This window comes from Cyrtonyx montezumae, unplaced genomic scaffold (assembly GCF_038088225.1).
Source record: "Cyrtonyx montezumae isolate F1298 unplaced genomic scaffold, pur_monq_1.0 scaffold_3, whole genome shotgun sequence".
Lineage (NCBI taxonomy): Eukaryota > Metazoa > Chordata > Aves > Galliformes > Odontophoridae > Cyrtonyx > Cyrtonyx montezumae.
This window is the reverse complement of record NW_027072034.1, coordinates 94,592,274-94,617,980: the sequence shown is the minus strand read 5'-3', so window position 1 is coordinate 94,617,980 and position 25,707 is coordinate 94,592,274. Positions and strand designations below refer to the sequence as shown.

Here is a 25,707-nt window from a genome sequence, read left to right as displayed (position 1 = left end):
GCTTTGACAGTGTGAGTGGACCTTTGTTTTCCCCATAAACAGCTTTCTTCCTCTGGTGGCCTTCATTGACCATGCGCTGCCTTTGATTACAAACTCCCCCTTGATGTTAGGAAGACTGCATCCTACAGATTAAACCTGTGCTGCTCACTGGGACAAAGATCTCAGCCAGAGGAGGGACTGAGACTTGTACTGTGGTGTGGTTCCATTTGACTTTGATAGCTGAATAAATCCTTCTCGGGAAGCTGGTGTAGAAAAAATCTGCATACAGTTAATACATGATTTTCTATGAGACTGTCTTCTTCCCCCCAACAAAGGTTGGGAATGCGTGGAACAGTTTTATTGTCTCCTTCTTTTAGCATCAGATGTCTAATTTAATTTGTATGTAAGGGGGAAAACTTTGAAGTGTCATTGAAATACAAAGGGAAAATACTTCAAAGAAATGTAACATTAAAAGAGTATCTGATCCCTAGAGGTTTTTGAAGTTTTATCTTGAGAATAAGCATTCAGGGGAGCATTTGTATGGAAATATGATTAATTTGTCCAAGATATTTTGAGTGTAGCCAGTTAGCATCCATAGAACTATGCTGTACTAGTTTTGATTTTACATTGTGGCAAGCAATTGTCTGTCTGTGTTGCAGCATCCATCACTCAGAAGTTTATGTAGAGTCTGACAGGGAAACCAAAGCATGAAGCTGCTGTGGCATGAGATTAAGTATTGTTACCTCATGCCCAGCATAGATCGCTGGATACAGCTGAATAAAGCTGCAGTGTGTTAAGCTCTCAAAACTCCTGATGGGCTTAAGTTGCTCTGCTGGGGCAAAGGCAGGGTGCTCCGTGGGAGATGTTGGGGTGTGCATGCAGCTTGCCACTCCAGTTTGATGGTGGATTACACGTTGCTAATAAGTGTCTTGAACTTTGGGAGAGTTCACATTTTGGTGCTGAGATTTTTACTTCACTCCTGTAAAAACATGCCCAGTGTGCTGGTACAGGGGTTGGTGGTTTTCCCTTCTGGCAAACAGATTCTGGTATCAGTGTCTTTAATTGCAGGAATTATACTAGCAGTTCCCAGAGCTCAGGGGTGTTTGTGTGTGAGGAGCTACCCAGGTGTGTATAAATCATGGGTGGGCAGAACTTTAAATACTGGGCATATTGTTCCATCCTTGCCATCTTCTGTTACAGTGGGGCTCAGAAAGATAGAAAATGAGGAAGTTTCCTAAAAACTGCTTTTTCTCAATGCAGCTATGAAACAGCAGTGAGGTCACTTTTGGTCTCAGTGTTGACAAGCAAATTTTATTTAAAATAGTTTTAAGTGACTCATATTATTTTTGAAGCTTAATTTTAGTTACATCTTCGGTTGAGGGAAGGGTAGGAGAAAGGAAACAGTTAAGCAGCCTGTACTGGCTGTTTTTTTTCCCAGTATTGTAGGCTTTAAGAAAGCTGGTGATCCTTCTTCCCCCCCCCAAAATCCCACCCTTTCTATGCCTTATGATACTGCACTTTAAATGAAGGGCTTCCTGTGTTCAGACTTTCAGGATATTCTTAGATGACAGCAAATTTCCTTTGGCAACCGTGAGTTCAAATACGGTTTGTTTGTTTTACCTTTCCTTAATGAAAACTAAGATTCCAATAGAATTACTTCTCTGTAATATCTTGAGTCTGGGGAAGAATCCAGATATTGCGAGGTTTGTGGTAGAACAGGATTTCCAGCAGTCTGTGAACCAAACTGGAGTTATCAGAGGTGTAAACTGGCACAAACTCATTGCAGACATGAAAGGATGGAGAGCAGTGAGTGGCGGTGATTCTCTACTGTTATTCTGTGATTTAACCACACCTTGATTTGCTTCATACTTGCTTACTTGGATTGTGGTGCTGCTGGCTGGGCAGCAAAATGTGACACGTGCTAACTCATTTGCTGCTTACATCGGTTCCTAAGAAGACTCAGGCTGCTCTGAAGGTTGTTTATAGGTACAGTGGCACTTTGATTGGGTTGTAAACTGCCTTGTACTGCTCTTGTTCTCCATTTTAGTGCTTTAGAGCCCTGTCTGCTAAGGGCAGTCCTGCTGTTAGTGAAGTCAGTAACGAAGCACGGTGTATTACTGTATCTAGTAAAACAAGCATTTTTCATTATTCCACACAATCAAAAAAAACCATTGTTTCATACTTACCAGATGATTTGTAGCAAATAAATCAAGTCTCATAGGCTTTTTTTTATTTGCATCAGGAAAACATTAATTCTTAAAACCTTTTGATAAGAAACTTCAAAGGCTTCTGGTGCTGTGCATTGTCCACCTTCCAGCAAGGCTTTTCCTTGCCAAGCCACTGAGGTCAGCGTGACCCATCCCTTCATTCAGGACCCTGTGCTGAGTTGGAGCACTCATGCCAAACTTCATTGCTAACACAAATGATTATGGAAGCTATTGCAGTGAAGCAATATGAATAAATGTGAGTAAATACATAGAAGCTAATATGCAATGACAGTCTGTGATATGTGGGTCCACTTCTTTTTGGTATCTTTGCCTGCTTCAGTAGGAGTAGTGTCAACATGAAGGACAGTATTGGCTCTTAATATTACTAGTTCTGCACTGTATTTTTCTAGCTTTAGCAAAATAGCAAACTGCCTTGAATGTAATGACATGAGGTCCTTCAGGAGGCAGCGTGGATAGCCCACAGCTTTGTTCACCCTCTGCTGGATTTGTGCAATGCTTCTACCCCTTGTCTGCACTTCAGCTCCTTGCAGAGCCTCTGAGAGACCGCTGTCTGAGCCAACTGGCAAAGATGAAGTGCTGGTAGCTCTTGACATTTGAGCAGTACAACTTGGAAGATGTTTGTAAAACATGTTTGTAAGGGATTTTTCTCTCAAATTCTTTGTTTCTATGAATGAGAAGAGATGGTGCAAAGTAGCACCCTCTGAACTTAGATGGTGTACCAGAAAGAGGGCTGCTCTATTCTGCACCCTGGGAAGGTACCACATGCCCTCCCTCATTCCCATCCCATTTCTGCTCTGTGCTGTGGTGAGTATAGGGTAGCCAGGCTAGGTTGGACAAAGCATACTCGTTTCTGTAGAAGCTGGTGGTACTGCTGTCATCCTGTTGGCTGAAGTGTGGAGTGTATGCTAGATGCAGTTGACAGAAGAGAAGGAAGGGATGCCATCCAGAGGGACCTGTGCAAGCTTGAAAAGTGGGCCATGTTAATCTAATGAGGTTCACAAGTCGAAGTGCAAGGTACTGCACCTGGGTCAGGGCAGCTCCAGGTATGTGTACTGACTGTGGGAAGAACTCACTGAAAGCAATCCCGTAAAGAAGGACTAATGGATGAAAAGCTGGACACGAGCCAGCAGTGTGCTCTTGCAGCCCAGGAGGCAAACAGTATTCTGGGCTGGATCAGGAGAGAGGGGCAGTCAGCAGGGACAGGGAGTGATTATCCCCCTGTGCTCTGCTCTCGTGAGGCCTCATGTGCAGTACTGCATCTAGGGGCCCACAGCACAAGAAAGATGTGGAACAGTTGGAATGAGTCCAGAGGAGGCCACAAAGATGATCAGAGGGCTGGAGAGCACTTCTCTCTGACCCATTTCAAGAGGGAGTAAAGAGGAGAGATTTAGGATTTATTTTTTTTATTCAGAACATTGAGAGGCTGCAAAGAGAAGCTGTGGGTGCCCCATTCCTGGACGTGTTCAAGGCGAGGTTGGATGGGGCCCTGGGCAGCCTGTGTGGTAGCACTGCCCCTATCAGGGGGTGGGAACAGGCTGGGCTTTAAGGTCCCTTCCAACCCAAGCCACTCTTAGATTCTCTGTTATACCTATTTCCTGTCAGCATTACCATTACAGTGTCTTCACGATCTTTACCTGCTTACTGCCTCCTTCCTTATCTGCATTTGGTGAACTCCCTCCTCACTATGTTATGTCATGTGGGTTGTATTCCCGCAGAATTAATGATAGCTTTCATTGCTGTGCCATTTCCCTCTGTACTTATGCTTTGCCTGCTTCCCTTGTTTCCTCTTCCTGTGCAGCCATGATGTGAAATTTTGTAGTTTTAATGGGTCCCACGTGGAGCAGGTGACTGTACCCCCCAAGCCCCATTTTCTACAGTAAAGCTGACTGATAGCAAACTCGTTCTCTTGTTGGTGAATCTTCCTCAAATTCTGTAGATACTTTTTCTTGGCTCTCACAGATTGCAAGGTTACTCCTTAAGTAATCCCGCCGAAGTCTAGATAGATTTGTCAGCTACAGATGTGCCCTGGCTGGGTTTCAAAAATGCATCAGTGCAATTATGTTCTAAGTTTCTGGCTGCCAAGATTCTTCTCGGTCTCATGAGCTGCATCTTCCTCTGTTGTTAAGCTGACACTTTCTTCTCATCCCACTGTTGGGGCTGTTGGTGACACGTGGGATGCTTCTGCCTCCTGCATGTGCACAGAGGCTTCTCCATCAATCAGGATGGAAGGAAGCAGCAGTTCTCTGTGGCTTTCTCTCTTGCTGGAGAGGAAGCAAAAGCAGGTCACTGTTTCCTCTGCCACCTTCTTCCCAGTTTCCTTACTCTTCCTGCTTCAGAAGAAAGGGAAGACAATAGGGTTAAGACCAGGGTGGGTTTTTCCCATTCCTGCAGAGGTCACAGCTCCACCTTTGTGCTGACACGTTGCCTCCCTTCGCCTCCTTCTGGTTCTATACCTGAAGGTTAAAAATCCAAAGGTGAACCCTGTCAAATCTTTGAGTTTGTAAATTCAGTCTTTGGATTCAGCAGTTTAAAAGAAGGAGGCATGAGCTGAGAAATCAGATCTAAATATGGGTTTATGCAGCAGATTTAGTGGTTCTTAAGCTATTTTGAAGAACTACCTTTTAGACTCCTGATAAATAGTGCCTCTTTGTTTCATAGCTTGTGTGGCTACAGCATGTCAAGAACATGTTGATGGGGAATGTGAGGCATTTCCTTGCTTGCAGTAGCAGTCTCAGGAATGAATATCTCAATTGTTTTCTAATCAGTGGACCCAAGTAAAATGTGAGAAAACATTGATTTCTAATGTGAGTAGTGGAAAGGATCTACTAAATAACTAACCAGTATAATTTGAGCAGCTTTGAATTTCTGCACTCTTTTGTAAACCTCAGTTTGACCTTGGATTGCTTATGCATAAATAGTTAAAATGAGTTTAAGCAATGTTTACAGGCAGGTCTTTGCATGACACATCTTTGCAGGTAAGTGCCCTTTGGCATGCACAGAGCTAGCTTGTGCATCAAAAAAACAAAGTAACCAGTCATAGGCTTTGATTTTTAATTTTCCTTCAGTTAAAACAAGCAAAGAGCTGCTAGAATGTGGGATAACAGAGGTAGGCGCCCAGAATGATTTCCGTGCTTCAGACCAAATTAAATAGATTGTTTTGTAACTGAGTATTATAGATAAGCCATAAACTTCGACTCTGAGACTTCGGGTGTTTACATAAGCTGTTTGCAGTGTACATGTCTCTGTCAGAGTATCTGAAGGATGCTTATCTTGTCAAGGTTTAGCTTTTGCACCACTTCTGATATGCTTACCAAATTGTAAGGCAAAGTGCAGAAAAATGTATGCAGCTAAGCTGGTTAATGCTAAAGTTGTTGCTTAGTTAGAGGTTAGTTTTTCCCAAGTATTAACATTTATATCTTGGAAGGACTTCTGTGCTTTATGCAATTAAAATAATTCAAAGCCTTTTCTAAAGCTCGATACCTTTTATCTCAAGACTGTGGGATAGGCTTTCTGACTCAGTGTATTTCCAATCAGTTTTGTCAGTTAAAGGAAATTAAGAATGATTGTAAGATAACAGGAAATAATGAAATTCAAGCAACAAAGAAAAGATCTAGAGTTAGGAAACAGAAGTCTTACTTAATACAAGGATGGTATTGCTTTGATGTCATTGAGTTTGACAAATTCGGAATAGATTTATAGAAAAAAATAACAGAAGACTTTCAAGTAAGTCTTTGCCAACCTTTGGGTTATTTTTTTTTTATTCGTAGTAGTATTTGTAATATATCTTTTTTGCATGAGTGTGTAAAACAGTACACTTGGCCATTTCAGAAAGACCTTGTAGACATGCTTGAAGTCAAATTTTTGTCTGTTGCCTGTTTCCTAGCCTCCTAGCCTTTAGCAGAATGATAGTGCCTGGTGTGGTGGGCACCTATCTGCTCCAACATTCCTCCCTCTTGTTTGGATGGTACTGCTGCTTTGTACTGGCATAGGATGCTTGGTGCTGACAGATCTTACAACCCTATCTGGTGTGGCAGACAGGATGAGCCACTGGAAGATGATGAAGACTGTGTTTCACGGAGGATACGTGTCATCTGAAGGAGTCAAGTGTCTGGCCTTTGGCCTATGCAAGTTGGTGGGGTCTGCAGGACAGCCACACTGGGCTTTGGCTTTCACAGGACCATGCAGTAGCTGAGGTTGTCAGGGCATCTGGATCCATCTGCTGTAACCCTTGCTCAAGCAGGGACACCTAAAGCAGTGTGCCCCAGATGGCATCCAGGAGATTTTTGAAGATCTCCAAGGAGGAGAATCCACAACCTCTCTTGGCAACTCCTGCGAGTGCTCCATCACCTGTATGGGAAATAAGTTCTTTAGGGATGGGGCTCCTTTTAGCCATCCTCCTGAAAAGGAGCAGCTTTGTTTTGCATAGTAAGTTCAGCCAAGGAATGTGTCCATTCTCATCAGCCCTTCTTGCTTCAGTATGACTGCTCTCTTGTCACAGAGTGACTTCCTTTCATGGAGAGATGCTCTACCACTTCCCAGTGTGGTGTGTGGATGGATTTCATGATTAATCGCGAGAGCCCTGGGCAGTCAGAGTGCTGCAGAGTGAATGAGCTGTTGGATGATACAGGCAGAGATGTCCACGTACCACATTCCCAGGTGGGAGTGCAGGGTCTGGCCGTGGGGCTGCCTGTCACTGACCAGCCATGCCAGCAGCTTCCCTGGCAGGCAGTCTTTAGGTGTCAGGGAGCGTCTTGCTGCTTCGTGCCACCGAGGAGGCAGACAGGATGTGGTTGTCTTCTCTTATTTCTGCTTCATACACAGCTCAAAACATACTGTGGGATGATTTTGGGATCTAACTACTTTACCTTGCCTCATGCTGAGATGTTACTCCAAATTGTTCCCACTAAGATGTTTCCAACGTTTTTTTATTATTCTTTTTTAAAACTTTATCTGTTTTCCTGTAAAATACCAGGGCAGTATATTCAACGAGGTTCCATTTTCTTTTTTAAGGATTCTTTTTTCCAGTCCTGAAACATATGAAATGAAGTTGTCTTTTTAACGTAAATGTTAATGACCTCTAGTATAAATGAGCTGAATGAATACATTATTGAGTGTTAAAACAGTGCTGACTGGTAGCACTGTAGTTGAATATCTTCAAAACATCCCATGAGAAATGATTCCAGGGGTTAAGATGGGATTCATTTGAAGTAATCTGTACTTGTTATTGTAACATATTTTGTAAATAAGACTTTCTGTTCATGTTTCTGTTGTGGCTAACAAGTAACAGCACAAATAGGGGTGTGTGTCTGAAGTGACATTTATCTTCTTGGAATAGAGCTTTAACTTGTAGAAATTAGTTGCTTAGGTGTGTTGTTTTTGTGTTGCGAAGTGGGATTTGCTCTAGAAGACTCTTCAGGCCTCTTGCACAGTCATCTCTTAGTGCACTGCAGTGAAAGTACAGCAACATATATTTTTACAGCCAAGTGAAGTTGGGGATCTTGCTTCTGCTATGGAACGCTTTCTCTTCCCCCACCCTGCCCATAAAATATGACTGTAGTTTGTGGGCTTTTTTATTGCATTTTTGTGGCAGACTGCTAGGGCAATAGCTGACTCTTCAGGGTTCTTTTTTTCATTCTCATCTTCAGTCAGAAGCAAACCCTAATCAAGATTTTCCATTTCTGTGTATCAGAATTTCCTGTTTAAAAGACTGTTGTGTAGCACTGGGAAAGCTGGGAAACTCAGGGCATCCATCTTATTGCATCACATCATAAGAATAAGCTGTAGCTGATGCTTTCTTTCCTAATTCCGAACATTTGCAGAGCATGTGCATGGGAAAGAAGGCAAATGGGACGAAAAGGCCAGACTGCTGTTCCCTGGGCTGCAATCAGGGCACAGTGTGTTCTTCCAGCTGCTGGGAGGCAGCTGATTCAACTCAGCTCTGTGGGTCTCTGCACTTTAGAGCCAGGTGTGTTTTCCACCAGATGTGGACATTCAGAATAAGGCCACCCCAGAATTGATACAAAGAGTTTAGAGGATGTTGGGCTTGGAGATGTTATCCTTAGATGCCTCAGGGTGTGTTATTTGATTTAGGAAAGGGAGAGCCCCTGGGTGGGGAAAAGATAATTTCCTGTGTGTGTAAAACATGGCATCTTTTTTTTTTTCTTTAAGGTCTGCCATCTTCATTAGATGTCTGATTCTGAAATCTGTATTCAGTTTTCCTGTGTGACTGCAGTTCCCATTCACAGAGCTTGTAAGCACTTGTTTATGTAGTTTTCCTTGGTTTCATTTGCAGGGGAGCGTTCTGTTTCCTCTGCAAGTCATTTGGAATATATCTTCACTAGCTCTGTAGCCGGAGGGTTTGTATGTCATTCAAAAATAAAAATGAAAAATCTCCACCTACTGAAAAGTGAACAGCACAGCCCTAGCAACCAGGCTGCTGTGTCGGGACCAGAGGAGAGGACATTAAACAAGTAAGGCCAACTGGCATGATCTCTCTAACAGCCAGGGATGTGGTGGAGATATCAGCCAGTGATAGGATTGATTGCAACTGATAGAGAAGATAACTGCATGTGTATGTTTTCTTTTTCTTTTTAATGGTGGATTGTAAATAGAGCCTTGATGAAGCAGTGCTTGTTCTTGTCTACGAGCACGGTGTTCAGCTGGGAGCTCTTAGAAGAGAGACCTGCTTCTTTAGAAAAATAATTGAGCAAACCCCCCCCCTCCCCAGCTTGCACTGGTTGTGCATAATCACTGGAGGAATGCTGAAGGTAAGTCATTTTCTTGGAAAGCAAGGAAAGGCTTGTTTAAATGGTCTGTCAGACAGGGTGCTGTTGCTGCCTTCCTCCTAGGTGTGCACTCAGCTGTGTTCTGCCAGGAGTGCATTTCATGCGTCTGCCTCCTCCCTGGTCTCTGTGTGTGTGCTGTGGTTTCTTGTTCATTTGCCATGTCATAGATCTGTCTGCATTAAAATGATTTCCCTGTACGATTCTTCTTGTGAATGAAAGAAACTGAAATCACTCAACGTCATCTGAAATATTAGCTATTCCTCATTTTCTCAAGGGACTTTTTTAGGATTTTCTCTTGTTAGCTGACTCTGGGGTTTTCTTTAGTCACTGGAAGGAAAGAAAAAAAAAGTCCTTGAGTTTTCTCCAGATTATATTTCTATTAGAACAGGATTGTAAAAAGCAAAGCAAAGAAAGGGGCATATTAAACAGGAAAGGTCAGTTGGTTCAGTGGTCAGCACAGGATCCTCTCAGGCCTTGTGGGAACGATGCCCTTTGGTAGGCACAGTGAGTGATCATCACAGTCACTAATCATCTGATGTTACAGATTAGTCCTTTTCTATAAGCCACAGAAGACTCTGGTTTATAACTTCTGTCTAATAATTGCATTTGTTTGTCTCCTCCCTGTGCCTCCCCTTTCTGTGTTCTTCCTCCTGCGGTTTGTTGTCTTATGCATTTTGGTTCCTTAGTGTGCTGGTGTATGAGATCTTTGATCTCCTCCCTGCCCATCCGTTCCCCATGTGCTAGTGATGGTGTGCAAAGGATGAAAGTGATTCTACGCCATTACAAGGGAAGAATGCTTCCAATATTGTTTTTTATTGCGACAGTTTTGCTTCCTGACTGCTGGATGGGATGTACTGTGCTGGGAAGGTGGCCAGAGCAGGATGTGATGTTCCAGCCTAGTTTGCAATGACCACTTTTAGGACAAAGTAGCTGGGCAAATGGGATCTCGTTGCATCAAGTCCAGCTGTTTTTTTTTCTTTTGCTTATCCAAGTTTCTTAGCTGTAGACTTGTTTTGTCAGTTAAAAGATGCTTCATGGATGGTGGAAGGGTTTTTGGAAAGCACTGTGATCTTGTGGTCTTGCTTCACTAAATTTTATCTTGGAATTTTTCACTGTTGGTCCTGGTGCTGCAGCACCTTCTAGGATAGCAGGGGAGGAAGCTGTGTGCACGCTGACATCTTGCTGGCCTCAGTGGTAAGGCCAGGTGACAACAGAGAAATGCTGGAAACATCCTAGATGCTGTCCCTCACACTCCCTTCCCTGGAGCTCTCATTAGTACAGCTAGCTGTCTTGGGGATTTTTGGTAAGTACAGACAACACCTTTGTTTAGGCAGAGCATTAAGTGGATTTTTAGAAATAGGGCTTGGGGGCTGTGCCTGGATTTGAAGTGCAAGGGAGATGTACCTGTCCTTCTTGCTGTGGCTTTATTGTGGAAGTGTAAACTATAGGTTCATAGGTTGATAAGGTTGGAAAGGACCTACAAGATCATCTAGTCCAACCATCCCCCTATCACTATCCCTACCCAACTACTAAATCAAATCCCTTAGCACCTCATCTAAACGCTTCTTGAACAGCGCTAGGGATGGTGCCTCAACCACCTCCCTAGGCAGGCCATTCCAGTGCCTGACCACTCTTTCAGAGAAAAAATGTTTCCTCAAATCTAATCTTCCCCAATGCAACTTGTGGCCATTCCCTCTCGTCCTGCCATTAGTTATCAGGGAGAAGAGGCCCACCCCCTCCTCACCACAACCCCCCTTCAGGAAGTGGTAGGGTGCAATAAGGTCTCCTCTGAGCCTCCTCTTCTCCAGACTAAACAATCCCAGCTCCCTCAGCCGCTCCTCATAAGACTTGTGCTCCAGACCCCTCACCAGTTTTGTTGCCCTTCTCTGAACACGCTCCAGGGCCTCAATGTCCTTCTTGTAGTGAGGGGCCCAAAACTGAACACAGTACTCGAGGTGCGGCCGTACCAGAGCTGAGTACAGGGGGATGATCACCTCCCTGCTCCTGCTGGCTACGCTATTTCTAATACAGGCCAGGATGCTGTTGGCCTTCTTGGCCACCTGGGCACACTGCCGGCTCATGTTAAGCCGAGCATCAACCAACACCCCCAGGTCCTTTTCCTCTCTACATTCTTCAAGCCATTCTGCCCCAAGCCTATAGCATTGCATGGGGTTATTGTGGCCAAAGTGCAGGACCCGGCACTTGGTCTTATTGAACCTCATCCCATTTAGCTCAGCCCAGCTGTTCAGCCTATCCAAATCCCTCTGAAGGGCCTCCCTACCCTCAGGCAGTTTGACACATCCTCCCAACTTGGTGTCATCTGCAAACTTACTGAGGGTACACTCAATTCCCTCATCTAGGTCATCAATAAAGACATTAAACAAGATGGGCCCCAAAACTGACCCTTGGGGGACACCACTCGTAACAGGACGCCAGCTGGACTTAACTCCATTAACCACTACCCTCGGGGCATGGCCCTCCAGCCAGTTCTCCACCCAGAGAAGAGTGAACCTGTGCACGCCACAGGCTGCCAGTTTCCTCAGGAGAATACTGTGGGAGACCGTGTCAAAGGCCTTGCTGAAGTCCAGGTAGACTACATCAACAGCCTTTCCCTCATCTACCTGTCTGGTCACTCAGTCATAGAAGGAGATGAGGTTGGACAAGCACGACCTGCCCCTGGTGAACCCGTGCTGGCTGGGTCTGATCCCTTTATTGCCATGCATGTGTCTTGTGATTTCCCTCAAGATCATCTGCTCCATAACTTTCCCTGATACCGAGGTCAGGCTGACAGGCCTGTAGTTCCCCGGGTCTTCCTTACGGCCTTTCTTGTAGATGGGAGTCACATCGGCAAGCCTCCACTCTTGTGGGACCTCTCCAGATAACCAGGAATTCTGATAGACGGCAGAAAATGGCTCGGCAGTCACCTCTGCTAGCTCCCTCAGCACCCTTGGGTGGATCCCATCTGGCCCCATGGACTTGTGGCAGTTCAGATGGAGGAGGAGATCTCTGACCGTCTCTGCTTGGATCACAGGGGGTGCATTATGCGTCCCGTCCCGGACTTCCAGGTCAGGGCAAGTACCCTGTGGACAACTGTTCTGTCTATTAAAGACAGACGTGAAGAAGGCATTGAGAACCTCAGCCTTTTCCTTATCATCTGTGGTTACATTCCCTGCCTCGTTGAGTAAAGGAGAGAAATTTTCCTTAGTTTTTCTCCTGCTGTTAATATATTTGTAAAAGGGTTTCCTGTTCTCCTTTACAGCAGTAGCCAGTCTAAGTTCAAGTTGGGCTTTAGCATTTCTAGCTTCCTGCCTGCAAATCTTGGCCAGTTCTCTGTAGTCACCCTAAGTAGCCTGTCCCATCTTTCAGAGGACATAGACTCTCTTTTTCTCTCGGAGTCTCAACAAAAGTTCCCGGTTCATCCACACTGGTCTTTTTCTCCTCCGTCTCGACTTACGGGACTCCGGGACAGCCTTCTCCTGTGCATTTAAGATTTCCATCTTGAGGAGCATCCAGGCTTCCTGGACCCCTTTACCCCTCAGGAGCAAGTCTCAAGGGACCCTTGCAACAAGTGTCCTGAACAGGTCAAAGTCTGCCCTCCGGAAGTCCAAGGTAGTAGTTTTGCTAGTCACCCTCTTGACGTCACCCAGAATAGCAAACTCCACCATTTCATGGTCACTCTGGCCAAGACAATCCCCAGCCTTCACATCCCCTACTAGTCCTTCCCTGTTAGTGAAAAGTAGGTCTAGCAAGGCATCTCCCCTGGTAGGCTCTTGCACCAGCTGTGTCAGGAAGCAATCATCCACACATTCTAGAAACCTCAAGGACTGCTTCCTCTGCGCAGTATTATATTTCCAGCATATGTCAGGGAAGTTGAAGTCCCCCATGAGAACGAGTGCTGGCCATTGTGCAACATCTACAAGTTGTTTATAGAACACCTCGTCTATTTCTTCATCCTGACTAGGTGGTCTATAACAGACCCCCACCATGATGTCACTCCTAAAGACTATCCCCCTGATCCTTATCCATAGGGACTCTACTTTGTCATTTCCAACCTCAAGCTCTTCAACATCAAAACACTCTTTGATATAGAGAGCTATGCCACCACCCTTTCTTCCCTGTCTATCCCTTCTGAAGAGCTTGTAGCCATCAATCCCAGTATTCCAGTCATGGGAGAGGTCCCACCATGTTTCTGTAATAGCCACAAGGTCATAGTTAGCCTGCCTCACAATGGCTTCAAGCTCTTGTTTATTGCCCATGCTGCGTGCATTGATATAGATGCACTTCAGCTGAGATATCTGCCTCGCCCCTTTCTCCAGCACAGCCTCCTTAGGCTCTTTACTGGGGAGCCCTGTTTTATCCCCTTCCCCTGTCACAGCTAGTTTAAAGCTCTCTCAATGAGTCCAGCTAGCTCCTGTGCTAGGATTCGTTTCCCCCTTTGAGATAGGTGCATCCCATCAACAGATAACAGGCCAGGAGCCGAGTAAACTGCCCCGTGGTCAAAAAACCCAAAGTGTCTGTCTCTGCACCAACCTCTCAGCCAATTATTCATCACCTGTGTTTTCCTAGCCCATTCTGTGTCCTTCACTGCCCCAGAAGGTATGGAAGCAAACACCACTTGTGCTCCCACCCCTTGAACTAATTGCCCTAATCCCCTAAAATCTCTTTTCATAGTTCGCAGACTTCTCTGAGATATTTCATTGCAGTCTGCCTGAACTACGAGTAACGGGTAGTAGTCGGTGGGGCGTATCAAATCCGGGAGTCTTCTAGCAATGTCCCTGATCCTGGCCCCAGGGAGACAGCACACTTCCCTGCGGTTTGGGTCTGGTCTGCAAATGGGGCCCTCAGTTCCCTTGAGAAGGGAGCCACCCACTACGATCACCTTCCTTTCTTTCTTAGTAGCAGCAGTCTCAATGCACGGAGGTGACTGCCTTGCCATTGGTGACCTCCTGCGGGAATCTTCCTGCACTTCACCCCTTATCACCTCTTCAACATCCAATGCTGCAAATCTATTGCTTAGGGGTATCTGGGGACACTGGGAAGGCAGAGAGGGAGATTGCCCACGGTACCGAGCAGGGACTCTCTGCCAGGCCTCCCCATCCCTCAGGTATCCCCTTCTGCCCTACGGGGACAGGTTAGGGAGTCCACCACCAACTGCGGGGGATCTCCCCGGTGCCTTTCTCTCTGGCGCTCTAGGGAGCTACTCCACCAGTCAATCTCCCGCTCACAGTCCCTGATGGCCCTCAGTCTCTCAACCTCCTCTTTCAGTTCAGCCACCATGCTAAGCAGATCTTCCACCTGCTCACACCTTGCACAGGAGAACTGCTTAGCACCCTCATCCAGCAGCAGCAGGCTCTGGCACTCCTTGCAACCAGAGACCTGTGTAGCCACGCTTCTAGGCAGACCTTCTGTCTGGGTCGCCACAGCCTTTTTAAGGCAAGCCCTCTGTCTAGTAGAGACCATGGCACAAAAAAGAATAAAAACAAATAAATGAAAAATTGAAAGTAAATAAATAAATAAATAATAGTTTATAATAATATATAGATATGAATTGTAATAACTTAAAAATAAATAAATAATAATAATAATTAAAAAAATATATATAAAAAAACCCACAAACAAACAGTGGGTAGTGACACTTCGCTGCCCTCCCTGAGCCCTATTCAGCTGAGGGGTGAGGGCGAGGGTGCTGAAACCCTGGCAATGCCTACGCCTCGTTAACGCCTCGTTAACCTCAAGCGAGAACAGCCTACAGGACTGGCCGCTCTCACTCGGTTCCCGAGAGACTGGAACCTCCCGAAAACCCGCCCTGTACCTCAATCAGCCACTGCAGCTCCGGCTGTGCCGATTTCAAAGCAGTTGATCACGAGGACTGAATGATAGCAGCTCTTGGCCTCCACTTAACGTCTTTCCTAAACATAAGGTGAGAAACAAGGGATGCACTGCAAACAGATGGTAAGGGATGGAGTGCTCCCTAATTATATCACCCTTGGAACCTGCAGATAAAGTGTTTCACTGGAATTTCCTGTGTTTTCATTTGTTCCTGTTGCTTCTTGTCCTGTCACTGAGCACTACAGAGAGCCTGACTCTGTAGTCTTCACTGCTTCTCATCAGGTGTTATAAAGCACATTGTTGAGATAGTGGGCACTCCTGGTTCCCATTTATGAATTGGCTGTTGTCATTTTGTGGGTGATCCTTTTAAACTTGGAGCTATGAGGAATCAAGACTTTGTTTGTAGCAACAGCAGTTCTGGGACTGTGTACTCCTGGTTTTCAGAGAGGAAATCCATAATTGATCATTCACACCCTGTACTCAGTTGCCTGTACTTACTGGATTTTGTCAGGATCTGGATATCAGGGTCAGAAAATGCTTAAAGAGAAAATACAAAGCTGTCTTCAGAATTATCCAAATGAATACCTTTGTAAAAAACCGAGTTTTGTATCTTGCAGGAGCTGCATATTATGCAGGCATTGTACTGCTTGAAGTTCATTAGTGACATGGTGTTTAAAATCAGGCTCTGCCTCCTTGAAGGTTGGAAGTCTTTCAGCTGTGGTGCTTCTACACTTGTTAAAGGTTTGCAGCACCTTGACTTCCAGGTATTTTGACTTTTTGAAGTTCTCTCAAGCTTTTGTAGAGTTTTCTTGGCTTTTGTAACTCTGGCAACTAAGTAATAATAAAGCAAGCCATTTGCCAAAGGAGTATTAGTCTTTGTGCTGTCATTCAAAAGTTATCCTAGGGTTTGGACCTTGTTTACACATGTTGTGATCCAGCAGATGAAGTTTGCTGGTGTTTCATGTCTGATATTTCAGCAAAGCTAGCTGGCAACTTTCAGTAACAGCTACTTTGCAGCTGGATCAAACCAGGAAGGTGATTTATAGGAGGGAAAATGCAGTTTATAACGTGCATTTCTGGTATGTTTTGGTTTTAGTGGACTCTGTTCCAGGATTTAAACCAGAGATACAGTGAACAACTGTCTTAAATTGCTTATGTTGGGGCAAATGTCAGCAGCAGTGTGGCCTAATGCAAAAACCAAACGGCAGGGTGTGCAAAAGGTTGAAGTGTGTTTTCCTTTCTGGTGTTTGTTTAACTGTGTTCTACAAGTGTACTTATAGCAGAAGAAGCCTATCCTGTTGTAGATGAAAGCCGTGGCAGTCTGGGCTGTTTCCGTGGCTTGTGTCCACGTTGGGCTGGAAGGATCAGCTGCGCCTCAGGCCTCTGTGGCCCAGCTCCGCCAAGTACCTGAGCATGTGCTCACCTCACAGCACTGCTCTTCTCGAGCACACTGGGGTTCCAGCTGAACTTCAAGCAGACAGCTGCTCGGCAAGCTAGTTTTTCTGGACTCAACTGGGAATACTGTGAGGTCCAGTTCTGACTTGCAGGAGCTTCAAGGTGAGAGCGGCTGCAACATTACACCATGGATCACCACTAGTTCTCTGACGTGCCCAAGAGGCACCTGGGTCATTAAGATGATGCTTTGATTCTTCAGAATGCCTCTTCAGACCTGATGATGAAAGTCTCACATCTTGTGGGCAGCAGATATCCCCAGTTTTGTTACTGGTTTAGTGACAGTGGTGTCTGAATTCAGAGAACATGCAGTGAAGTGGAATTCTCTTTTGCAGATTGAATTGCTGACTTGGTGATTGTCCCCAGGAAGAGAGAAGATGATGAGTGATGCAAGTGACATGCTTGCTGCAGCTTTGGAGCAGATGGATGGCATAATAGCAGGTAAATGCCTGGGGCTGCTCGTTCATTTAACTGCTTCAGTCCTCCTCTTTTCTACTCAGAATGTGGAGTGCCAGGATGAGGTCAGAATGTGCAGGTGATTTTGTTAGGTGTCTTGCCTTATGACTTCGAGATTGCAGGCAAATTGAGTGGGTGTACTGCATGCTCTAACACCCAGACACAGCTGAATTGGTTGTAGTTTTTCTCTCTGCCTCTATCAGATTGCTGCTTCCAGAAGCTGAGTTCAGCTGGTGCAGGCAGCGCCCTTAAAGCCGAAGACAGTGCACATTTCAAGCCAGTGTAAGTGTGCTCGAAGAGCTACTGCAAGGCAGGAGGAGAATAAATGACTAATACCAGATATTCTGGGCCTTTACTCAGTTCTCAAAAGTTAAAACATGAATTGAATTTTCCATTTTTCAAAGTTGGAGTGCTGTGGGTCTAAACATTTGGTCTTGACCTGTGTTCAGTATTAATACTTTTTATAAGTACCTGTAAATTTTAAGTGCTCTAAAGAGAGGGATCAAAAACTATACAACTTAAACTTTTTATGTTGAATTTAGTGAGTTAGAGAATAATATAAATACACAACACAGGGAGGCAAGGCAGCAATAAGTTAATAGTTCAGTCATATTCCTGCAAAGCTATGCAAACGGCTACCCAAACTGAGAAAATATTCTGTAAGTGTAACAACGTGGTTATGAAATCTTTAGCAGTTCCACCAAAAATAGTTTCCTTAGGGGCGGAAAAAAAAATCACACGATGTGTGTTTTGCTGAAACAACTTTTCTTTGCAGTTTTCTTAAAACTATTAAGAACATACAGCAGAAGTGTGTAAAGTGGATTTGGTTGGATTGTAGTGGTCTCTAAAAATACACTTAAGCTGTGACTTTGGAAATTTCCATAAGTATGTAGTGGTATTTGGATCAGATAGTGCCATCTGTGTTTCCAAGAGCCTAAGTTGGTTATGGTAAGATAAAAGTTTTAATATCAAAATTAAAAAAAAAGAGTGTAGTTGAGATGTTTAAGTTACCACAGACTTAATTTATCAGTGTCTGAACAGACCTAATAAATGATATCATAAAGGGATATCAGCTCTTATGCCTTCGTGGGCATTGTTCTCTGTTTTTTTCTGAAGGGAATTATGTTTGCTTTTTTTTTGTTTTTGCATGGCAGATGAGGTGAATGAAGGTTCATGGCAGGGCATGTATGGCATATCTCTGTAGTTTCCAAAAATTGACAGTACAAAAGCTGATGTTCTGTCATGAGCACATCTCATTGTGCTGAGGCATTACAGTATTAAGGCTGCAAATCAGTGTGGTGAAATTCTTGTTGGAATTAGCTGGATTTATTAAAATCAACTTTAATCCTGAATTTGTAGTTTCCTTCCTTACTTAACATACAGCAACTTTTAATGTAGGTCAAACATAAATACTGTGAGTTTATGCAAATAAGAGATTTTTTCTTTATTAACATGCAGACATCAGTACTAACATGTCAAGCTGCTGAACTTCTTTTTTTTTCCCTTGTCAAAATGATTTAGTCTTTTTACTTGTCTTCATATGTCTTTCTATTCTTGAAAAAATAAAACAAAATTCCAGTGCACTGGAGCAGCGTAACAAATTTCTACATGAAAAGTACTGAGCACAGCTTCCTCTGGAAACCATCAGTGTCTGACTTGGGTCGTGCAGCCTCTACAGGGTGACTCAGAGCATTACCAGCTGAGCTTGTTCCCTCCACAGTGCTTTCAGCGCTGATCCTTGAGAGCAGCAGCACAGCCTGTGCTTTGAGCTTTTGTGCACTGTTGTGGCACGTGTCTTCTGTCTGATCAGCCCACATCCTACTGTCCACTAAAACTGTCAGAAGTGTTGAAACTCCAAACACATGTCAGCAAGGGCTTACCACTGTCCAACTTGCAAGGTGATACGGGGTACAGTGCAGAGGGGACAGGATGCAGCACCTGCACTGAATTTGTTTAAGATCAGTTCCCGCCATCAGCAAATGCCACATGACATTTCTAATCCTTGTTGCAGATCTCCCATGGCTGCCTGTCCTATCTACTTTTCCTGTGCCTCACTGTGTGGTTTTACTCTGCCCAGGTTCAAAGGCGCTGGAATACTCCAATGGCATCTTTGACTGCCAGTCCCCCACTTCCCCTTTCATGGGGGGCCTGCGGGCACTACACCTGGTGGAGGACCTGCGGGGCTTGCTGGAGATGATGGAGGCAGATGAGAGAGAGGGTCTTCGCTGCCAGGTCCCAGACTCAACGGCAGAGGCTCTGGTTGAATGGCTCCAAAGTCAAATGGTACTGTCTCACTTTCTTTCACTGCTGTTTTATGCAAGGCAATTGGAGGCTCTTGGGTTGCTTTCACAGAACCAAATGCACAGGTTTTGTTTGGAGATGCTGCTGTGGGACCTCAGAAAAACTGCTGCCCAATTCCTCGTGCAGTGACTTGACCTATGCTTTCTGTGATGTACACTGTGCCTTGTTTTCAGTAAATGGAGTTTTACTTCAGAGGATTGGGAAAAGACATTTTTATAGGAGTCAGACAAATGGGAAAAAAAACGTTGCTCTCAATATGAACTTTTCACTAAAAAGCTTTTTTGGCAGTGTATGTTCTACAGGGGCCAGAGCTGTTGCTGGGTTTCCTTACCTGATTTATAACAGAAGTGAGTGGTAAAAGCTCATCTTCCCTTTAACCTAGAAACCAAACAGTATTTATATTTTCTGTGTTTGTAAATCTACCAATTTTTGTCATTTCTGTTTTAAAAAACACACCAAAATATACCTAGTAAGGCTATTTTCTACCTAAGTCCTGGTTTTACCAAAAAACAGAGTTGAAAAAAGAATAAAAAATAGAGGCCACATGAAAAGTACAGTGGGAAAGAAAATGTTGTGTTTATCAAAAGGTAAGTTACACAGCATCATTGTCGAAGCTGTCTGTGGTTTTGCATCTGTGCATCCTGTAACCATTGATGTCCTAGCAAGGCCACCAAGGAGTCCTTGTGCTCAAATACTGACAGTTTGCCTTGCTGTAGTGGCAGAGGTGTACACAGATTTCAGGGATGCTCTCATAGTGGAAATTAAGGCTTCTTTCTGGAGGCTATGCTTCAGGGTTTAAGTCACCCTGCAGCTGTTACGGCAGCTGAGGGTGTGTGCTTCTGCAGATCTTATTACATCTGCCTATGGCAGTGTGTGTTCTTCTGACATGTGGCATTGGCCACAGTGGTGCCATGCCGCTGGTTTGAGGCTTGCTAGACCTGATGAAAGCAGATCTGATGCTGGACGGGCCACCTGTGGTGGCTCTATGTTGCACCCTATGCATTGCTACTGCTGGTGGCTGTCAGCATGGGAAGCTGCCAATCACTTTCTCCCTTCCCGGGATGGATGTGATACCTCCCCTCAGAAGGGATTTGGTCTCTGTGGGGCTATGACTGATAGAATGGGATGCTTTTTTCTCTCAATTTTATCTCTGTGCTCAGCTATAGCATGCCACACCTCAGCCATACGTGCTTCTGCCGTGAGCAGCAACTCCAGCACTGTGGCAAAGCCTGCACCTCGAGAGTGCAACCTGGCATCAGACTACAGTGAGCTTGGCATGGCGTGACATGACATGCCACCTAGCGGCATGCAGACTGGGTGCAGTGCCCTGGGACAGAGAGGGAACCAGGGTAACACAGCTTATGTAGCTCTTGTGAAAAGGTTTGAGGGAAGAGTGCTCTTTTTTTTTTTTTTTTTTTAACTGATTCTACTTTGCTTCGGACTACTCATTTCAGAATACCTCAAATCTACTGAAATACACAGGAGCTGGCTCCAGTGGGACTTCGCTCTCTCCCCCCACTGTCAGTATCACAGTCAACATTATTAAGACAGGGAGGAGGAGGCTGGAGTGACATTCATTCAAATCTTTGAAAAATGCAGAGATCCTGCTAGCATCAGCATTTCCTTCTCCTGTAACATACAGCAGTGAACATCGCTGTAACTAGTCTATGCTCTGTCTGGAGCAGAAGTCAAGAGGCTTCACAGGTTTCATGCAAGCGTGGCCTTGAAAAATGTTTTCGTGCCACATAAACAGTCTTAGAAAATTAACTTCTTCCCATGGGGTGCATAGTAGTAGTCCATTGTTTAGCAGTGCTGGTCTGCCACATGTTATTCTGGAGTAAAGGAGCCCAAACAGCACAGCTCGAGGCTGCAGTGTCTGCCGAGGTTAGTGAGGTGAAGAGCAGACATTGCCCTGGGGCTGCAGATGTGCGATTCAGGGATGCCTGGCTGCTAGGAGCTGAAATGAGATCCTTAGAACCTTTTGACGTGGATCACTGCATCTCAGTGAGGCAGTAGTGATTTTCATTGTGGCTGTGAGCTGAATCTGGAAGAGGAAGGGCTCTGTTGTGCTATTCAGCTTAGAGCCAGCTGAGCACTGAATGCAGTTTGCAAAAGATAGCAGAAAATAACTGTTTTTTCTCTTTCGGTCTGCCTGAAATTATTACTCAATACTCTCTGGCATCCTTAAAACCCCTAGTAGGAAAAACTGAAATCTGGGCTTTGTACTGTACTGTGCTTCAGGTAAAGAGCATGAGATTTACAGGTGCCAATAGTGTCACCATCCCAATATAAGCAAGACAGGTGTTAAAATGAGCAAGCGATTTGCAGAAAGGCTTTCTGAAACAGTGCTTGTCCTTACAGAGGAAAGGAAAGCACCTCCCTGGTGTAAAATTAGTTTAATCCTCAATGCATGAACAAGTTGCATCCACCAGGATATTCAAAGCTGCTAGAACTGGTGTGTGACCTTCCATCCGAAGCTGTAATCATGTTTCTCGTGTCTCAGAAGAAAACAGAAATAGTGTTCACTGCTGCCAAACAGTGTGTCACAAGAGAAAAATCCTTTCCTGGCCTCCAGAGAGAAACTGCTGATGCCCTAGTTGGGAAAAGGGTCTGAACACAGTCTCCTGAAGTTTCTTCCTCCAGTAAAATAAGGCAGAGGATTCAATTTTGCCATGTCGACATGGGCTGCCTTGTGGCCCTATGCCACTTTGTGACCTCCTGCTTTCTGCTCTTCTCTGTGTGCCTGGGTAGTACTGGAGAAGTCTGTGAGGAGTACTAAGAAAGGACTAAAGAGTTCAAGTGCCTTATCCTGAATTTTTTAACCAGTGGATGCCAGATGGCCATGTGACACTAGAGCACATGTGCAGAGTCTGGACATCTGGCAGAACATTTCCAGGAGGAGTGATCAGATGGTCCCCTCTGGGGAGTTCAGAAGTTGGAGAAGTTGTAAATGCAGCATTGTCTTGCACAAATAAGCTGGTTGAACTGCAACATGTCATTTCCAGTTGTCCAATTACAGCTGAAAACTAATCTTTGTGTTGCTGCAACCCTGCACGCATCTCCATGTACAAATGGATGGCAGGTGAATGCTGCAATTTAAACTAGAAATGAGGCCATTAGTTCAAAGTCTAGAAAACAACTGAAGCCTTTTCTAAGCTCAAAAGCACTAGACTATATGCTTTCTCTGGGGACCAGATGTTAAATGGATTTCCAGATCACAGCTATTCCAAAGTCTTGGGGCTATTCAGATTGCTTCTGATCAACAGAAATGCATAATATATTCTGATGTGTGCTTTAATAAAACATAGGCTGTAGCCTGGTTATGGAGCTGCTGGTTTGAATGTAGACATGTGAGAAATCTGTAACATGGTCACCAGTAACAAGACCATCTCAAGGAGCATAAGGGCAGTGCTGAGCTCTGCTCTGTGTGACAGCGACAGGGCCGACAGGGCCCGAGGGAGCAGCATGGAGCTGTGTCAGGGGAGGGGCAGCTGGGGGTGTAAGAGACTAATATCTTATACCATTGCCTCAAAGGTTGCTGATGAACATGTCCGAACATGTCCAAGCTTGACCTGGGCAAGGGTTGTGAAATCCCTCGTCTATGGGACAAGCTGATGGGCATGTCCTGGGGCGGCCTAAGCTGCAGCAGCAGTGGCCATTGAACACTCTTTTGTGGAACTCGCCTCCAGGGGAAGATAACCATCTCAGGTGATACTCCCCTGATGCTGCAGCTCAATGACCAGAGAACACTCGTTTGTGGAACTCATCTCCAGGGGGAGATAACCATCTCAGGCGATACCTGATGCCCAAGCAGGAGGGGTTCGAGGGGTTCGGGGTTCGTCACATAGACTGGAGAAATCTGGGAGATAAATAGAGGGGTCCTGCAGCCACGAAGTTGGGGGGTTTTCTCTGGAGTGGCTTCCTCTTGGAGAAGCTTTCTCTTAGGAGAGACCTCCCGAGCTGATCACTGCCTGCTGCTTCCTGGAGAGGCCTTTTCTTTGGAGAGACGAGCTGATCACTGTTCGCTGCTGCCCCCCCGGGGGTTGACCCCTCGCCGCTTCTCCTGTGCTGACCCGGTGCTGCTTCTAGCTTGCTGCTCAGGGCTGCCCGTTGCTGCTGCTGTTCTCCCCGCTTCTGCTGCTCCTGCTCTTCTGCCTCGGACCGTCGGAGCCACTTGCAACCGGACCGCCCCTAGGATCCTGGCTGGTGACTATCCCTGCTTTGTACAAGCCCTTGCTTCCTTCCTATCTTTCCTATCGCTCGCCTTCCCTTCCCCATCACCCTAACAGTGTCCGCTTTCCCCATCTCCCTGGTTTATAGTGGTAATAAACTGGTCGGACCAACATTTGAGCCGTTGTTTCTTAATCTCACGCCGGGTATATACATAATCTAAAGAACCTCATCTCCCTCCTTTATATTGGAGCATGACAGGGGGTTAGGGACAGGGTCTGTGCCAGAGGGCTGTGGGCATGGCCCCGAGCTGCTGGAGTTAAAGGAACGTTTGGAGAATGCTCTCTAACATAAAGTTTGGTTTTTGTGTGGTCCTGTGTTAAGCCAGGAGTTGGACTCAGTGATCCCTGTGGGACCTTTCCAACTCCGGATATTCTGTGACTGTATAGCCCTTTTTCTGCAAAACTCACCATGATCCATAGCAACAAGTGCAACTGTGATTTTAGCTTCTGAAGGTACTCTCTGTAGCACTGTGTGTTGAACATGATGGGAGCATTAAAAAAAGAGAAACTGCATGGTCTTCAAAGATTTTTTTTAAAGAATGCTTTCAACTCAGTTGAAGATGACAGTGTGAGCTGTAGTCTCCATAGTGACTTTTGTAATCCAAAGTGACATCTCAGAGACCAGCCTCAGCTTTTGACATTTTTTCAAAAGTCAGTTCTTCCTGAGAGTAGTGAGAATTAATCACAGAGGGTATTGCATTTCAGAGGGGAGTTTCCCTGGATGGATAAATGCAGTAGTATTGCAGAGATAGATTAGTCTTCTTGGAAGACAGGATAATTCCCAAGCGGTGGAAGTAGTTCGGTTAGCCAGAAGTCATCTCATGTTTTTTATTTATGGAATCATCTTGTCTTCAAACCAAAGTTTGTTGTTTAATTGTCTTAGTGTGGGCGAGCTGCGCATTCATTTGGCTCAGCTTATGCTTATGTTGAGTTTAGCTATTGAACGTTATGTGTGGCACATAGGTTTTACCACCAAGTCCTGTCTGAGATCTCTCCTTGAGCTATAGAATGAAAGGAGCCTTGTGACACTCCATAAGTCTGTCATTATAAACTGCCTCTTGGTAATGCTTTTTGTTTGCAAGTGATCTAACTCCAAAAACTCTTGAAATGCTTCTTGATAAGAATGATCATCCAGACTGGCGTGCTTTTAATATTGGAAAATGATGTAGGTTCATGATCAGTGTGTCTTGGCGTGGCATTGTCATGCCTAGCAGAGTTTATCAGCGGTGAGAACAACCTGTACAGTCTTGCACTGGAATGCAGTGTAGCCCCAATGATAGGGCACTTGAAAATCACCATTCCGAATCCAAAACTCATCTGTCTAGCTTGAAAAGCACAGCTGCGGTTCTTCTTCTGCTCTACTTTTTTGTTCTGGATGATTCAGCATTCCTGTTCTTGAGACTTTTTAGTGTGCTGTGATTAGTAGTAAACATACATTTTTCATACTAAAAGCTGAGCTTTTGTAGATAATGGTGAGATCTGCAGAGCTAGGCTCTGTAGCCAAAAATAGTAGGGATTTGTTGTGCTGCTGATGGTACTGGGTGCACTGGGACTGAAACGTAAGGATGAATGCTGGTTATTATTGCTGCATTTTACGTGGTTTAGAGTACAACGTAAACTTGAGACAAGCCACTGATAACATCTGGGAGAGTTTACTCAGCTGCTTCCTTCCTCTTTTTCTTGGCACCCACACATGGATTACATGTGTTCTTCCCGCTCTCACAATTAAGAGCCTACCGAGAAAAGAAAGTCCTCTCCGGATTGTCCTGCATGCCAGGGTCCCTGCACTGCTGGCAGATCTAGGAGACTCTGCTCGGCAGAAGAGAGATTGAGTTTCCCGGGCTTTGATGTGTTAATTCCTGAAAGAGCTGTTTGCTCCGCCTGAGGAACGCTGCAGCTTCCCACATCTCCCGCCTGGTGCCACCTTCTCCTGCAGCCCTGGTGAGACAGGGAGCCCTGCCCTTGATTAACCCTTGTCCAGGCTTGGAGGAGCCCTGACACCACTGCTGGGTGCTGCTCCTGCTGCTCTGTACCTCAGCTGCCTGCCACGGCCACTCACATCCCTCTGTGCATGAAGATAGCTGCGAGCAGCATGGAGTACAGCTGGGACATCCACGGGCACTGCGTCTGGCTAAATAAGGTAGGGTATCTCCGCTTGCTCAGGCTCCTGCATTTCTCCCAGTGATGAGCCATAGCTGGGCAGTGCTGTCAGGGAGTTAGCATTTTGTCTCTGCTGTGCAAGAATCCAGCTGAGCTGCTGCTGGAGAAACAGAATATTCTGAGACGATTGCATCTTCAAGTGCAATTCAACAGCTGTGCTGTTTGTATTTAGAAAATGTTTCAGGTAATTCTCATAGCGAACCTCTGTCTCAAACTGTTTTTCTTTCAGAATTCGCTTTTATTTGAAAGCCTTTGAAATACAGCGCAGAGGTTTTAAGTATGCGT

At 45.2% G+C, this 25,707-nt stretch overlaps 1 protein-coding gene across 14 annotated transcripts in view; it reads left to right on the top strand.

Moving 5' to 3' along the window:
- PPFIBP1 (PPFIA binding protein 1) overlaps window positions 1–25,707 on the top strand; it is a 98,186-nt gene that overhangs the window by 36,247 nt on the left and 36,232 nt on the right. For 12 of the 14 annotated variants that reach the window (XM_065742463.1, XM_065742468.1, XM_065742462.1 and 9 more), the window contains exons 3-4: window positions 16,609–16,714; window positions 18,807–19,012. In XM_065742463.1, the coding sequence (XP_065598535.1) occupies window positions 16,651–16,714; window positions 18,807–19,012 (270 nt within the window). In that variant the 5' untranslated portion in view covers window positions 16,609–16,650. Of the gene's footprint in view, window positions 1–16,608; window positions 16,715–18,806; window positions 19,013–25,192; window positions 25,403–25,707 lie in introns of those variants that run through there. The other 2 variants (XM_065742465.1, XM_065742466.1) reach the window with 2 other exon arrangements.